Source organism: Mya arenaria, chromosome 8, assembly GCF_026914265.1.
Source record: "Mya arenaria isolate MELC-2E11 chromosome 8, ASM2691426v1".
Classification (NCBI taxonomy): Eukaryota; Metazoa; Mollusca; class Bivalvia; order Myida; family Myidae; genus Mya; species Mya arenaria.
Window position 1 is genome coordinate 22,932,199 of NC_069129.1, and position 14,817 is coordinate 22,947,015.

A 14,817-nucleotide genomic window follows, 5' to 3' on the forward strand; every position below is an offset into this window, starting at 1 on the left:
CGTCAAATCGATTATTTGCATCGTGCACTAAGGTCCATAATTTCTTGAGATCCTTATCAAAACTATTTGCTTTCTCTTCTAGTACAGTTAATGTTTCTAATCTGGCTTCTACGTTATTCATTTGGACTTGGAGTTTCTCTAATACATTCAGCACAGTTGCAATATCAGCATTAGCTACATCAGGTGTAACTTTACTCGCCATAGCTCCAGGTAAGTGTATAGGCTCAGAAGTATCAAAATTATCACATTTCATATGTTCGTTTGGAATTAATAGCTGTAAAAATGTATACTTAATCAGTTGATATTGTTTTTGTGTTGCCGATGCCATATAGCTGAATATTCTGAACGATCCGCATTATGACCCATAACACACAAAAATAGTACACAACTTAAGAGTAAACTGTCTTAATCATTGAGTCACAGTGCTGAATTGTACTGTTTCATTTATTGAATGATTGAGTGAAAGAAAATTGAAAAAAGAATTCGCCTTTTTAAGGGATTAGACATCACAATGTATAATTGCTAAAAAAAGAAAATTGACGAAAAACTACATAAAATTTCTATTTTTGTGTACAACGCAATTGATCATTCTTAATGATGTTTTACATCGCTTTCGACACATGCATCTTTCGCAGTTTTTGTTACGTTTTCCAATTCGAAATTTACTGAGTTCGTCTACCATGTACTTACCAGTTAGTTTTAAAAATAGCGTAGGTATATTTATATGCACTCATCAATTGACTTTCACAGGCTAAATGTACACATGGCTCCGGGGAAGAACAGACATTGCAAGGAAGCGGAATACTGCTGCGAAACAACATAGACACAGAGCCCAACAGATCAACATCGATAATAAAATTGATCAATGGACACCTTTGAAAGAGGTAAACTCTGCTGAAAATTAATGCGAGTTTCTAAAATGCGTATTGACTATTTAGTGTGTAAAACGATCACATGACTTGCAAGGTGTTCGGGTAAAAAAAACATTCAATGCCTTTTTAAACTGAAAAAAATGATGAACAACCTGCCCAGCATTTATTGGTGTATGACATCATGCGGTAATATTTTAGTAATTCACTATCGTGTTATGGAAATGTATCCAAACTGTAGCATTGAGTGAGAATGTTTGATTTTTTAAATTAATCTATCCTATTTGTTTCATTCATAAACGATTTTTTTCATGCTGTTAGTGGCCGCGGCTTTGAGAAATCATGTTTATTACACGTCGACGAATGTTTTGATCAGAATTGACACAATTGAGCAATGGAAATCCAAATGCAAAAAGACAGAGGAAAATTACAGGAAATGTGTATGCACATGCAGTTTTGTAAATGTGTAGACTGATTTGTGGTGTGTTTTGTTTATGCTATGCTATGCATCAACATTTATTTAATGTACGGACTACTTTAAAAAGTGAACTAAAATTGTGAATGTACATGTAGTTGTGTAAATGTGTAGACTGATATGTAGTGTGTTTTGTTTATGCCTTGTATTAACATTTATCTAATGTATTTTATTTATTAATTTGAAATAAAGTTATTTTATCTATACAAATGTATTTGTGTTCAATCTTCTTCAATAATATTGATACAGATGTTATTGATTGTGGTGTGAGGTGGTGGTTAAGATACATACTCCATCTCTGAATAAAGCTAAAGTGGCAGAAATGTCAAACCTGGAGTAAGTGGCCACCTGTCTTAAGCAGCCACTTTGATCATTTCCCAAGGGTGGCCACTTTCTCGATGAGAAAACATGCATGACAATCGTGTGATGCAATATTCATTTTCATTGGATGACGGAGATACCCGAGGCCGTCGTTCTTTTCCGTAAACTACTGTAAGCAATTAAAGCTGTGTATTGGAAAAATTTATAAGCGAAAGTGTCAGTGACAAGGGATTAGTGGCCGCTAATTAGTGAATATATGGCTTCGTGGGGACAAAAATAAGTGGCCGTGGCCGCGTTAGACAGTTGGCCGCTTAATGCACGTACATTATATAGTAAAAACGTACGGGGGGAATTTGGAGTGGCCCGTTAATGCAGGTGGCCATTTAAAGCAGGTGACCGTTCAACCAGGTTTGAAAGGGCGTCATATAGATATTAGCCGTGAATATAGATATTACATTAAACATTCGTATTCGAATTCGTAAAAATAAATATTCTTGTTTTTAATTTTCTTTTGTGCGCAATTATTATTTTTATGTGATAGATGTTTTTAATTTTCTGTTTGTTATTTATTCTTATTATGCATTCTTTTACTTTTTCAAATGCAAAGTATTTAAGTTGAAATGAGTAGCACAACTCGATTTTTGATCATGCATTTGATAGTTTTCAATATATGTTCACTTACCTGGTGCAAATATGGTGTGTATCTCTTTTTACTGATTGCATTATTATTCTTGAGATCTATATGTATATACTATAATTATATGAGGCATCACCAAATAGTATAATGTATAATTGTTAATATTTGGGTAGACATGTATATTACATAAACTGTCAACTGCAGCAGAACTGCTTGTTTTATAAAACAAAAAATGAGGTGAAATACTTCCAAATTGTATTTAAATTACGACAAACGTTTCCCTTTTACTACTAGTATGTTTCAATTAGTAATGAAGTAAAATTAATATATAACGCGTCCGGCAATGATACTTCGACCCCGTTGAGACAGCGTCTCAGTTCATATCAGCGTTCGTTAGGGGAGATCACTTCGTCATGATGAGATTGATTAAACTAAAGAAATAAGATTTAGTGGCATGTAACCGTATGCTCATTGGTATAGGTTTCTGTAACTCATGTAAACAATATGGCGGAAAGAGATTGATTTCACATTCCATTCGGAAAATCTTTGAATACTGAAGTTTCCCTTGAAATAAGCCTTTTAAAATCAATCATTTTCATCTCATCTTGAATAGTTTGTTTTGTTATATCGCGTAAGTCATTTGTTTTGTTATTTTTAGTTCCATTTATGAAAAACAACAGGAGAGCCAGAATGTCTATGATGTCTGTCACTGTCCGTGTCTGCACAATAATTCTAAAAAAAAGAAATAAATATATGTAGTATTAAAATGTGAACCTGATACCGGTAGCTTCAAGATCTTCCCAATAAAACAACAATTATAAACTTGTTTTGCATACATGTATACATGCAATGCAGGTCTAGAAACATTTTGCTTTGAAAACTGGGGGATTTCAAGCTTCAACAGGGGATTTTCATTGATTGCTATTATTCGCTTTAACTTAGACATTTTTGTATGTGTTTTCTACTTTTAATTGTATCTTACAGATTTTGAAATCCACCACAATGCCAGCAGACCAAAAGCTTTACGGCCTTCCAGGGCCTCAAAACAGTGCTGTCCTCATGGACATTATCTCGAAACTGAAGCAGGACCTCCACCAAAGTCGTTTGGAAAACAGCAAGCTTGTGGATCAGCTCAACTGCCTCATAGCTCTTGTGAAAAGGTATGCTTATTGTCTGTTTCAGTATGTGGTACTTCCTTTAAATAAACATGTATTGTTCTTTCATATAATTCATTTGTGTTTACACATCTCTAGTAGGCTCTACAGACAAAAATATATTGATTAATGTACTGTATAATTTATATGAAATACACAGTACACGTACAGTACATGTGTACATATAGTTTATATAATTGGATAAATCTTCATGTTAATTAAAGCCTGCTTTTCGAAGAAACGTCGTTAAGGTTGTACTTATACTGGATGAGTACCTAAATCGGAACAGTACCTAAATATGGAACACCCATAATAAAAGCGTTTTCAAGATTGAGATCAGTTTATTTCTGATTTTAATCAATAAAGATGTTGTCTTAGATACAAACTCCAAAGTACACGATTCTCCGGTAAGTGTTTCAAATACTGCTAACATTTTAAGTTTTTCATGTTCAAATGTCAATATCTTGCATTTGGGCGGAAAGACTTCATGCTTGCCATAATCACAGCATACTGGTACAGCCTGTATTCTACTGAAATCATCTAATTTTACTGACAAAAATGACAAAAAAAACTAGCTGGTAACAACATTAATTATTAATTTACTTAATGAAATCATGGAGCAATAATTTTAAAAGAATACATAAAAATAAATAACGAATTAAAACTGTTCCATATTTAGGTACTCCGAGGACGAAAATGGCAGTCCTTAATTTTATGGCTAATAAAGTACTTTTCATGCAGATTGGTAGTATCTTAAAAAATGCCATTTATATCAACCAATTGGTCTTGAATCCTAGTATGCTGATGGAAAATTTTGTAGTAGTGGCGCAAGTATTACTAAAAATATTTCAAAAATAGTGCCGAAAGTGTTCCGATTTAGGTACTCACCCAGTATGGTATACTGTATGCTGTATCATATTTTTATATTGATCTTCAAATCTCTGAACGCCCACAATGGCTCTGCCCTTGAACACCCGGCAGAAAAGTGGCGACAACTTTTCAGAACCCAGAGGGAACCCTGTCATTCTCATTGAAATCATATGCAGTGTAGTGTCATGAAGCTATTATTGAGAATCTGATTTTAATGAGATTGATTTGTGTTTTCCTGGGCTGATGTTTCTCAATACCTTTTTTTTATAAATGCATTATTACATGAGATTTGGTATGTTTTTTACAGAGCCTGGGGTGGTGAACAGTCAGCAATTATTCACCTGGCCAACATTGTTGGTGAGTCACCAAATATTTATTAGATTATACTACTTTCTTTTAGCTCGATTGTGAAGAAAGCTGATAGCTTAAAGAATCACTCTTGAGTCCATTTCCAGGGTGAAAATTTTGAGTGGCCTTGAGGAAGTACCCCTGGCAGGGATTGAACCCACAACCTCTAGGGAGAGAGGTGGACACCTATACCACTAGACCACTCTCGGCCCCTGTATATTTCGTGCAAACCATAACAAAAAATATTTAGAAAAGACTTGTTGAAATTTTATTTCACATTTCAAAGTAAAGCTTAACTATTAATGTAATTACAGTTTTGTGCCTTCATTAATAATTATTTCAAATATGCATGTTCATTTTTTTTCAGGAATGGAAGCGCCAAACTTCAGTGTTTCTGACTTTAACAGAAACACACCAATACCAGATAAGGTAACACATGTTACTCTTACATGTCAGTCTAATGTATTGTTTGAAAAGTATTATGATGATGAAATTAATAAGGTCATTTCCATGTTTACCAAATATATCTGAAGTGATTATTTTTAGCTCTAGTTTTCGAAGAAGACATTTAGGGCTATTCCATTTAAACATATAACCCCCGGGGGGAAGGCACTTTTAAATTATGCCACCCCCCTACAGAAGCAAATTTACCCTTGTTGGGTTTAAATTAGTGAAAAAAGACACCCACCTATATACTATTTAAATAATTGCCTTCCCCCCGGGGGGTATATGTTTTACTGGAATAGCCCTGAGGAATAGTCAAAGCCTTAGTGTTGGCATTGGTGTCAGCATCAGTATGCATAATCTTTAAAAATGCACTCTTACTCCCAACTTAGATTTACCACAATTAATACAATTGTTTTGATATACCAAAAAGGATGAATAAATGTAGAAAATGATGTTTCTTATGAAGGAAACAGAGTTTAATTTAAAAGAAAAGTGCCGAAAACATAATATATCTACCTTATGAAACTATAGTAGATCACAGTTAAATCTTCTAGCATTCACCAATCATTAAATATTTTTGTGTTTTCAGGTATTTAAAACACGGTTACATTCTTGTTATCAGTAATTAGTATTTTCAATAAATGTATTCTTTAGGAAGTAGTTAAAGATGCATCACTGAAAATTTATTAAAATAAGTCTGCTTTCAAATTTTTACAATGGCATGTTTTCGATTGCCAGACTCGTGCAGTCCAGAACTGGGAACGATTTGCCGTGAGGTTATTGGAACGAGATTACCAAGCAATACGACATGAAATTGCTGAACGACAGAAATTTCATATACAGGTCAGTACCTTGATTGTATAGTAATAAGATTTCTACTTAGGCATTTTAACTAATAAACCTGTTTGTTCCGGTTTCCCAGCCAACCCTATAAAAAAAAATCACCGGACACTAGTTAAATTGCCATCAGAAGTTGTTGTTGTTTTTTTAAGCAAATTATTGTTTTTGGCTCAGATTATTTTAAATATATTTGTTTAAATTGACTGAATTCATGCACATATATTTGTTGTGTACCATTTTTTCCCCTTAATTACTGCAAAAGGTTAAGGTTATTTATAAGTATAATGTACATATAATTCAACAGTTATGAAAACACATTTACATTTAAATGAGTATGGAAACTAAATGATGTAGTTCATGGACACTATAAATGAAAATTAGAAACTCATGGAAACAATTTATGGAAATTAAAGAAAGTAATTTTAACTAATTTATGGAAACTTTAAATGGAACCTTGAGAATGTAATTTTATGGACACTATATTTGGAAACTTTGGAAACTTAGAAATGTAAATTCATGGAAATGATACATAGAAACTAAAGAATATAATTCATGGAAACTAATTTATTTAAATTTATTTTAAACTGAGGAATGTGATTCATAGAAGCTATAAATGGACACTAAAGAAAATAAAATTCATGGAAACAATAAATGGAAACTTAAGAATGTGATTTATGGAAGCTTTTGATTGAATTTTCCCCCATTTAAATATAGCAGGAACAGGCTCTATAGCAAGAATACATTTACCTGTTTAGTAAAATGGCACCAAAATTGATTTAACATCTATTACTTATTCCTCGATTAGTTTTTAGCATTTCTGTTCTTTTTGTGTGTGTGGTTTTTTTTTTAAAGAAGTACAGGTATTGTCATAGACTTGAGTCATTGGCCTCAATATTGCCTATTACACTTTTACATTGGTCACAAGGCACAATTCAAAAAACTGTTAAAGATGTTTACAGAAAATTTGGTTAACATTATGTTGCAAGAGAAAATAGGCATATGTGATACCCTATCCGAAAACCAAGACTGTGATTGTGTAGTTATGCTGGTTTTACTGAAAAACTTTACGTGCATTGGCATTTCCTCTGCGGCACTCTTGTACTCTATCAGTCTAGACTTCAAGCTAAAGAGTTGTGGAAGGGTGCTGCACCCTGTTTTTTTGGGGGAAGACCTCTTCTGCCCTCATAGAGATCAACATGTGCACCCATCTACCCTCATATCATACAATACTGAAGACTGTCAAATATTTCTGTTAATTGATTAAATCTTATAATATAATTATAAATACTTTAAAAACTTTACATATATATGGCAGTTGACACTAAATATTACTTCAATTCAATATTGTTCTTAACATTTTTGGAAAAACTCAAAATGTTCCAGTTTTTCACAGCCCAGATAAATGTGCCCATTTCTCCCTTACCACTCTGCAGCAATCGGGTCCTTTTTAAAACCTTGCTAAAACCCCTAATTATCCATTGTCACTATTCAGCGACGAGAGATGTACATAGCAGATGTTCTTGAAGATCACAAGCATGAGATGGGGAAATTCCAGCTCCACAAGAAAAGCACCCCACAGCTGGAGGATGTTGACAAGCAGTTTATTCGTTGCTACAGTGCCAAGGTATGGAAAAGAGACATAGTTTTATCAATCTCCTACGCAGTGATCTCCCCTGACAAGCAGAATAGATCTCTGCCACCATGACCCATTCTCATTCACCAGAGGTTTGATGATATAGCAGCATCACTCTGGTGTACAAGAATGCAATAAGCGAGTAAAGCTGGATTTCATCTAGTATATAAACCTACTTTTTTAAATGTTTTTTCTTCTCTTTTTTTTTGGTAGTTTTTATCAAATTGAAATTTATTCAAGGTGCATGGAGGTAAAAAAAAATAATTAAAATTAAAGATAATTTTATTTACAATCTTTAATGATATGCATACTCATGTGCATATAATATTTTAAGTATCTGTGGTCATGTGATTTGCATGGTGGCTGTGATAACTGTACTGTAAGGGAAGTTGCACTTTGTAGAGTTCTTAATAGGCCTGTGTGTTTTCAGAAAAAGAGTTATATTTCTAGTCCTGGTGTTGGCAACACAACTGTTGTTGTTGTCTATGCCCTGGTTAAATAACTTTAAACATTTTTTTTTTAAGATATTCATAAAATGTTGGTTTGACAGTCATGTTTACAAAATGATGTACGTTCTATTCCACTTTTAGTGGTAATCTTGTTATAAATTGTTCTTCTGTACTTTCAACATTACTTTGATTCAATTTACAGTAAATCATAAATATTGTTACACCATTTGTTGTATCCTATAGAAGGAAAAGGGAAGTCAGTCACATTCATATATGTTAAGGCATAGATTAAGATGGTGCTCAATAGTTTCTTCCCTTTATTATTTACATAGAAATTCTAATACTTTGTTTTTGTTTATTATAATATATATCAATACTTTATTTTTGAGCTTGATATATTTTCGAAGTTCTGTGAATTATAGTTTATTTTCGACTCTGATATAGTTTTTTAATGCTTCTCAACTCTCAGGCCCAAAGGGTTTTAGTGTACTGTATAATGACTGAGATAAATAACTTATTTACACCTTTACATTAAGACCTTAAAATCATTGTTTCGGATTTTCAGACACAGGGGGACAGGCGTGTAAAGTCTGCAGGGCACAGGAGGGGTGGACAGAGGGGTCAGCTGTACAGAGCTGCAGATATGATAGAGCGGGCAGGGGTCACTGTGGATGACCTTCTGGGTCAAACACAGGGACCGACAGACACTGACCAGGTGACATACTAGTAGTTCAAATTAGTATATACTAATTTATTTGAGCTAGATTGTGACGAAAGCTGATAACTTATAGAATCACCCTCCAGGTGGTTTCCTGGGCAGAAACCAGTACTCGTGTCCATTTTGAGAGGCTGTGAGAAAGTACCCCTAGTGGGGATCGAACCCACAATCACTTGGGTGAGAGACGGACTCGTATACCAAGGTCAGATTGAGGTACCAGCACAAGTTTTACATAACACTATATGAATTTTTATTTTTATTTTCTTTCCAGGTATTTAATGGCCTACACAAGATGGGTGACAATGAAAGATTGCTGTACCGACCCAGGGAACACTTTGATGACCCAAACAGATACAAACAGGTAATGAGGCTGACTTTAAAAATGTATTTGTTTGCAGTGACCAGACAAATTTACAATAAATGATCAAACATTCTTAAAAAAAATACCGATTGAGTGTTGAAATAATTATTCAAGGCATTTCGATCTTATGTTGGATCATAAGTCATAACACAGTCATAAAAAAATTCTCAAGCTAAAACCGAATGATTGGAAACAAACAGGTACAAATTGGTAATGAGGCCATCATTAAAGATGTATTTGTTTTCAGTGACCAGACACCAAATATGACCAATTTTTTTTTAACCCCTTTAGTTGTCAAATATTTATTCATAACATTTCCATTTTATGTTGGATCTAAAGTAATAACAGTCATAAAACTAATTTCAACCTACAAACCCAATAGAAACGTGATTACTTCATCCCACCGAAATTCACAAAATTTCAGGGCAACCTTTTTGACCCCAATGTGATCTTCAGTCCTGAGATGATGTGGAACAAGAAGCGACCCTCAAGCGCTTCTGAGTCCAGTATTGGAGGGGGTTATGGGGTCAGGACAGGGAGCAGGGCACGATCAGGTTCTGCAGGTAGGGTTTATGGACTGCTCTTTATTCAAAATTATATAAGGCATCTGTGTTATATGAGCAATAATCTTTATATCGTATTTAATATCCAGTTCATAAAAAAAATAATTGTGTATTTCAAATATATATTTAGAGAAGATTTTTAATTCATTGAAAAAGAATGTTTGTTATATTCGGTTTTGATTGACCACTCCTGTAATATCTATCACATGTATATATAATAAGAGAAAAGAACGGATTCATAGCATAGCAAAATTGTCAGCTAGGATGAAGAATTGAAGTCATTACATCTGGTAAATAACAATTAATTTTTATTCATATGGAAAGATACACGATACAAGAATCTTTATTCAAAGTCGGGTATATGATAACAAGGAACATAAGCTGAATGAGCTATTTTCGCACATGAATAACAAACATGCATAACATAAATAAGAAATAATAATGAGCAAGTGTGGGCAGATCTTCAAATAACAGTTCTCTGTGCATTGTATGTATGTCTGAAGAAATGAGGCTATGTTACAAACAGTCTCAAGTCTGAGCTCACCCTCCAGTGGCAAAACTGCAAATCTTCATTTCACTGCAACTTTCTTTCTGCTTGAGTTTTGGTGATAAAGTTTGCTGACTTTTATCACTATTCAAAATTTTACAATTATTTAAAAAAATATTACAATTATTTAAAAAAATAATTTAAAAAAATAATTGTAAAATGAATGGAATATATTATTCTTTGTTCTTTAATTAAATTGCTTTTCTGTGACTGAGTCTATATTTGGACCTGAGAATGTTCATAATCATGGCCCAGGGTGCTCTCACTGTGTTGAATTCATTATGAGACTTACATACATGTATATAACATGTCCTGAATGTTTGACAGTTAAGCAGGCCCAACTAAGTAAGTCAGATGAAACAAGTGCATGACAATCTCCAGTTCTTAATGATTGCACATACATTAAGCCTAATTAAATGTATTGTCATGGCTATTGATAATGCTTTGACTTAATTAGTAGTATTCATAATATATTAATATATTGATATATTTTAAAGCATGCATTACACTGTTAAAGCTGCACTCTCACAGATTGACTGTTTTGACAACTTTTCTATTTTTGTCTTGGAATAAACCAATCTTTGTGTAAAAATCCAGCACGCAGCAATATAAGACTGGTAAAAAAATATCAGATTGCAGTCTTAAATATTTACATTCAAAAATTGAAGAAAAGTTTTGTGGCTAAAAGTTCTACAAATGCATAAAAAAAAGGAGTTTTGAGGCATAGAACATCAATTTTCGAACCAAAGTATGAAAAACTGTGATCTGATTTTTTGTCAACAGTCTTATATCACTGGTTCTTAGATGTTTATGCAAAAATTGGCTCATTCTTAGACAATTTATTTTTTAAAAGGTTGTCAAAGAAGTCCATCTGTAAGAGTGCCGCTTTAATGTTATTAATAAAAACTAGACTTACTTGAATATCTAATTAAAATTAACACTTAAGAACAAAAACTACTCATTTTATACAAAATCAATAGTAAAAGCTGTGGATAAGAGCTATGTTTTAAATTACATGTTTTAACAAGATAAACGTATAATTTGACAGCAGATGTTTCGAGATCTTACTTCAGTCTATCCAAGTCAGATATTTTTAACAGTGCAACATAATTTATTGTTGAAATCATCTTAATAAGAAAAACATATTACTAAAATTTGGAGCATAATATTTCTATGATTTGTTCGATTTCATAATCTTGATAAGTGTACATTTGCTACATGGTGTTTAATAGTACTATTAAGTTACTTTCCAACATTTTACAAGACTTGTAACCTTTTCAGTGTTTCTGACAGAGGAAAAACCCAACAGACCGTTAAAGTACGAAACCACAAGGCCCATCTCAGGGAAACGTCGCCCATTAAGCGGTAACCCTGCAACAAGGGGAAGAATAAAGTCTGCACCAGCCCGTCGAGCCGTTCCTCCAACAGTAGTCCGCAAGGACCTTCATAGCAAATCTGCACATGACTTTGGAGATGATGGATCTACGGAACAGAATGATGAGTTGCAAGATATTGGTCGTAGAAATTCTACTGAGTATAATATAAGTGAAAATGACTTTGATTTAAGATCTGATGGCGTAGAATCGCAGTCTGAAGTGGTCGAAGATAAGCCACCAATGGCTGTTAGGGTTAAGAAGGGCCACCCTATGGACAAGTTTGTTGAAGATCTAAGAATGGTGTCTGAAATGGAAGAAACATTTAAGAAAACTGCTCTCCAGTTGCAGAAGAAACTTGGTCTAGAAACAAGTGGATTTGTGTAGTTATGTTTCATGTTACATATTTAACATTTTGTTATAGAATATTATGTCCAATACTTATAGTAAAAATCATACCAGTAATATAAGGCCGATTGTTCAGAACTTATTTAAATTTACTTTCAAATTTTTACTGATATGGAAGTTAAATGGATACACTTCTGATATACTGTATTTCTAAGTTTTGAAACAACTGTTTCAGCTGTACTTGATTATATTTGAATATGTGAGCACATTATTAAATATTTTACATTTAAAAGTTAATAATGATGTCCCTAATCACGTTGATAACTTTAACATAGTTCTGAACAATCCAGCCATTATTCGACTTGTGTTGGAAAGTGTTGAACAAAAGCCAAATCAAATTATAGAATTGTACACAAAAATGGAAAATAAGGCCTAGTAGCGAATGGATTCGCCTACAAAGGTGAAAGTGCTAAAAGACTTTTCATAAAATTATCATAAACTCATACTCATTTTCTGAATTTTGAAAGTGCCAAAACAAGTTTTTAAGCTGAATCATAAAAAATCAGCTAGTTAATCTTTACATGCAAGATGCAATTAAATACTTGTGGTCTAAACGAGTGGTTGGATCTACAAAGAATCTTGTTTTCAAAAAAAATGAATATTACGAAAAGGTATTGTAATTACATCCATGTTGTTGATGTCAGCATTGTACGAGAACGTCCACTTAAGCTGTAACGCAAAAACTATGAAAGGATTTCATACAAAACTCATTTGTTAACAGGGACAAAATGCATGTATGAAGACCATGTTATGATAAAACTGGCTTTGAAACTGGTTGAGTTATGCCTTTTGATCGACTTTGAGAGACAGAAGAGCTTTGACTGCATTTTACCTCATGAATGACAGATAGAAAACGAAAGAGCATTGATGGAAGTTATGCCCCTTGTTCAACCGATAAAAACGGAAGAGCATGGCTGAGTTATGTCCCTCTATTGCCTGAGAAAAACTAAAGAGCATTGACTGAGTTACGCCCCTTGTTAAACTAAGAGAAACAGAAGAGCATTGGCGGAGTTATGCCCCTTGTTCAATCGAAAGAAACGGACAAGAATTGGCGAAGTTTTGCCCCTTTTTCAACTGAGAGAAACGGAAGAGCATTAGCGAAGTTACGCCCCTTGTTTAATTAAGAGAAAAAGAGCATTGGCTGAGTTATGCCCATTGTTCAACTGAGAGAAACGGACAGGCATTGGCGGAGTTATGCCCCTTGTCCAACTGAGAGGAACAGAAGACCATTGGCTGAGTTATTCCCCTTGTTCAACTGAGAGGAACGGAAGAGCATTGGCGGAGTTATGCCCTTGTTCAACTGAGATGAACGGAAGACCATTGGCTGAGTTATGCCCCTTGTTCAACTGAGAGAATCAGAAGAGCATTGGCGGAGTTACGCCCCTTCTTTAACTGCGAGAAACGGAAAGACATTGGAGTATACGTGTGATGCTCTTTTACATCTACCAAAAGACCTTCTTATATCGGTCTGTCTGGAATTCAGAGGCGTTCGATATCGTGATTACAAGTCATAAAAATACATTGATGATGATGCAGAATATACAGGTATATTGATTGATCAGTATCAGGCTGGTACATCTATTTACAGTATAAATTATGAATGGGGAAATACTTTGTAATGGTTTTAATCCTTTATTAGGAATTTATTTAAAGGCCTAGTTTAAGCCTTCTATAAGTGCCCCCCCCCCCCAAAAAAAAAGGGTACAGTACACAACCTCTGTTTATTGATTTTAATCTACTTGCCTTGATCCCTCTTAATGTTAGATCTCCGATCTGATTATCCTGCGGTGCAGTTTTTCATAGAATTTGCCCCTTAATGGCCCTGAGCCAATAAACGAATACATAGGAAATTGGCCCCTACTGTGACACCAGTACAATTAGCAGGAGATGCACAGCAGGGGATTATCATGCCAAACATTCTTTAAACTAGGCCTTTAAGGAGCAGTTGCTTTATCTGTTTAACACTTTAGCTTTTGTTATTATTAAATCTTATCTCTGTCAAACGTACAATATTTTGAAGTTTGTCCTTGTCCTGTTTTATCTACATTGTCATGTCTTATCTCTGTAAATTGCTTGAAATTGGCGAACCATTGAAATGCATTTATTGTATTGAAAGATACTTAGATTGAATATGCTTATTTTTGTACTTAGTTTTTGATGCTATCTTTAGTTATAAATTACCATACTGACATGTAACTGCTCATTGGTGTAAACGCTTTTGCGATTATGATTTTACAAACAGGATATCCAGGGGCGTAGCCAGGCTTTACTGAATGTTACACACACGAAAGGGGGAGGGTGGGTGGAAGAGGGAACTTCCCTGTAGCCGGTGGGGGGGGGGGGGGGGGGGGGGGCTCGGGGCCTCACCAGGGGAAAAATGGAAACTGGAATTAACATCGATATTTGGAGGGATTTATAGGTTTGAGGCCGCCGACTTTGTAGTTAATAAGTGATTGATTTAGGCTCAGTAAGCTATCTAGCACAGAGAAACAATGCTTACTTTAGCTGATCTTCCTTTTATTCTGATATCAATTTTTAGCTTAGCCCTCAACTTTGCCGCCATATTTGGCCATATTTTTTTTATTTAAAATTGATGTTACGTACATGTGTAAGTGCGTAACGCTGGCTACGCCCCTGATATCACATTCAAGGCGGTTAAGTACGAGCTTTATTTACCTTGTTTACTGAATATGATATAGACCGGCTTTAGAAAATTAGTTAAATAGATTTTGTATTGAATGTAATATCATGTTATCTTCTCTTTTTATGCGGGATGGAGATATTAAAGATACGATAGAGTTATA

The 14,817-nt window shown here is 34.1% G+C and overlaps 1 protein-coding gene across 2 annotated transcripts; it reads left to right on the forward strand.

Annotated features, from left to right (window-relative positions):
- The first annotated feature begins 2,799 nt into the window (after positions 1-2,799).
- On the forward strand, positions 2,800-14,289 carry LOC128243697 (uncharacterized). Of its 2 annotated transcripts, XM_052961601.1 has the most exons (11): positions 2,800-2,933; positions 3,287-3,462; positions 4,634-4,683; positions 5,042-5,103; positions 5,860-5,964; positions 7,454-7,585; positions 8,609-8,758; positions 9,033-9,122; positions 9,547-9,685; positions 10,560-10,577; positions 11,514-14,289. In XM_052961601.1, exons 2-11 carry the CDS (start codon positions 3,305-3,307, stop codon positions 11,990-11,992), a joined length of 1,383 nt encoding a protein of 460 aa, XP_052817561.1. In that variant the 5' UTR covers positions 2,800-2,933; positions 3,287-3,304; the 3' UTR covers positions 11,993-14,289. The 2 variants fall into 2 exon arrangements, with proteins under 2 accessions (XP_052817561.1, XP_052817562.1); XM_052961602.1 differs by lacking the exon at positions 10,560-10,577.
- The last annotated feature ends 528 nt before the right edge of the window (positions 14,290-14,817 follow it).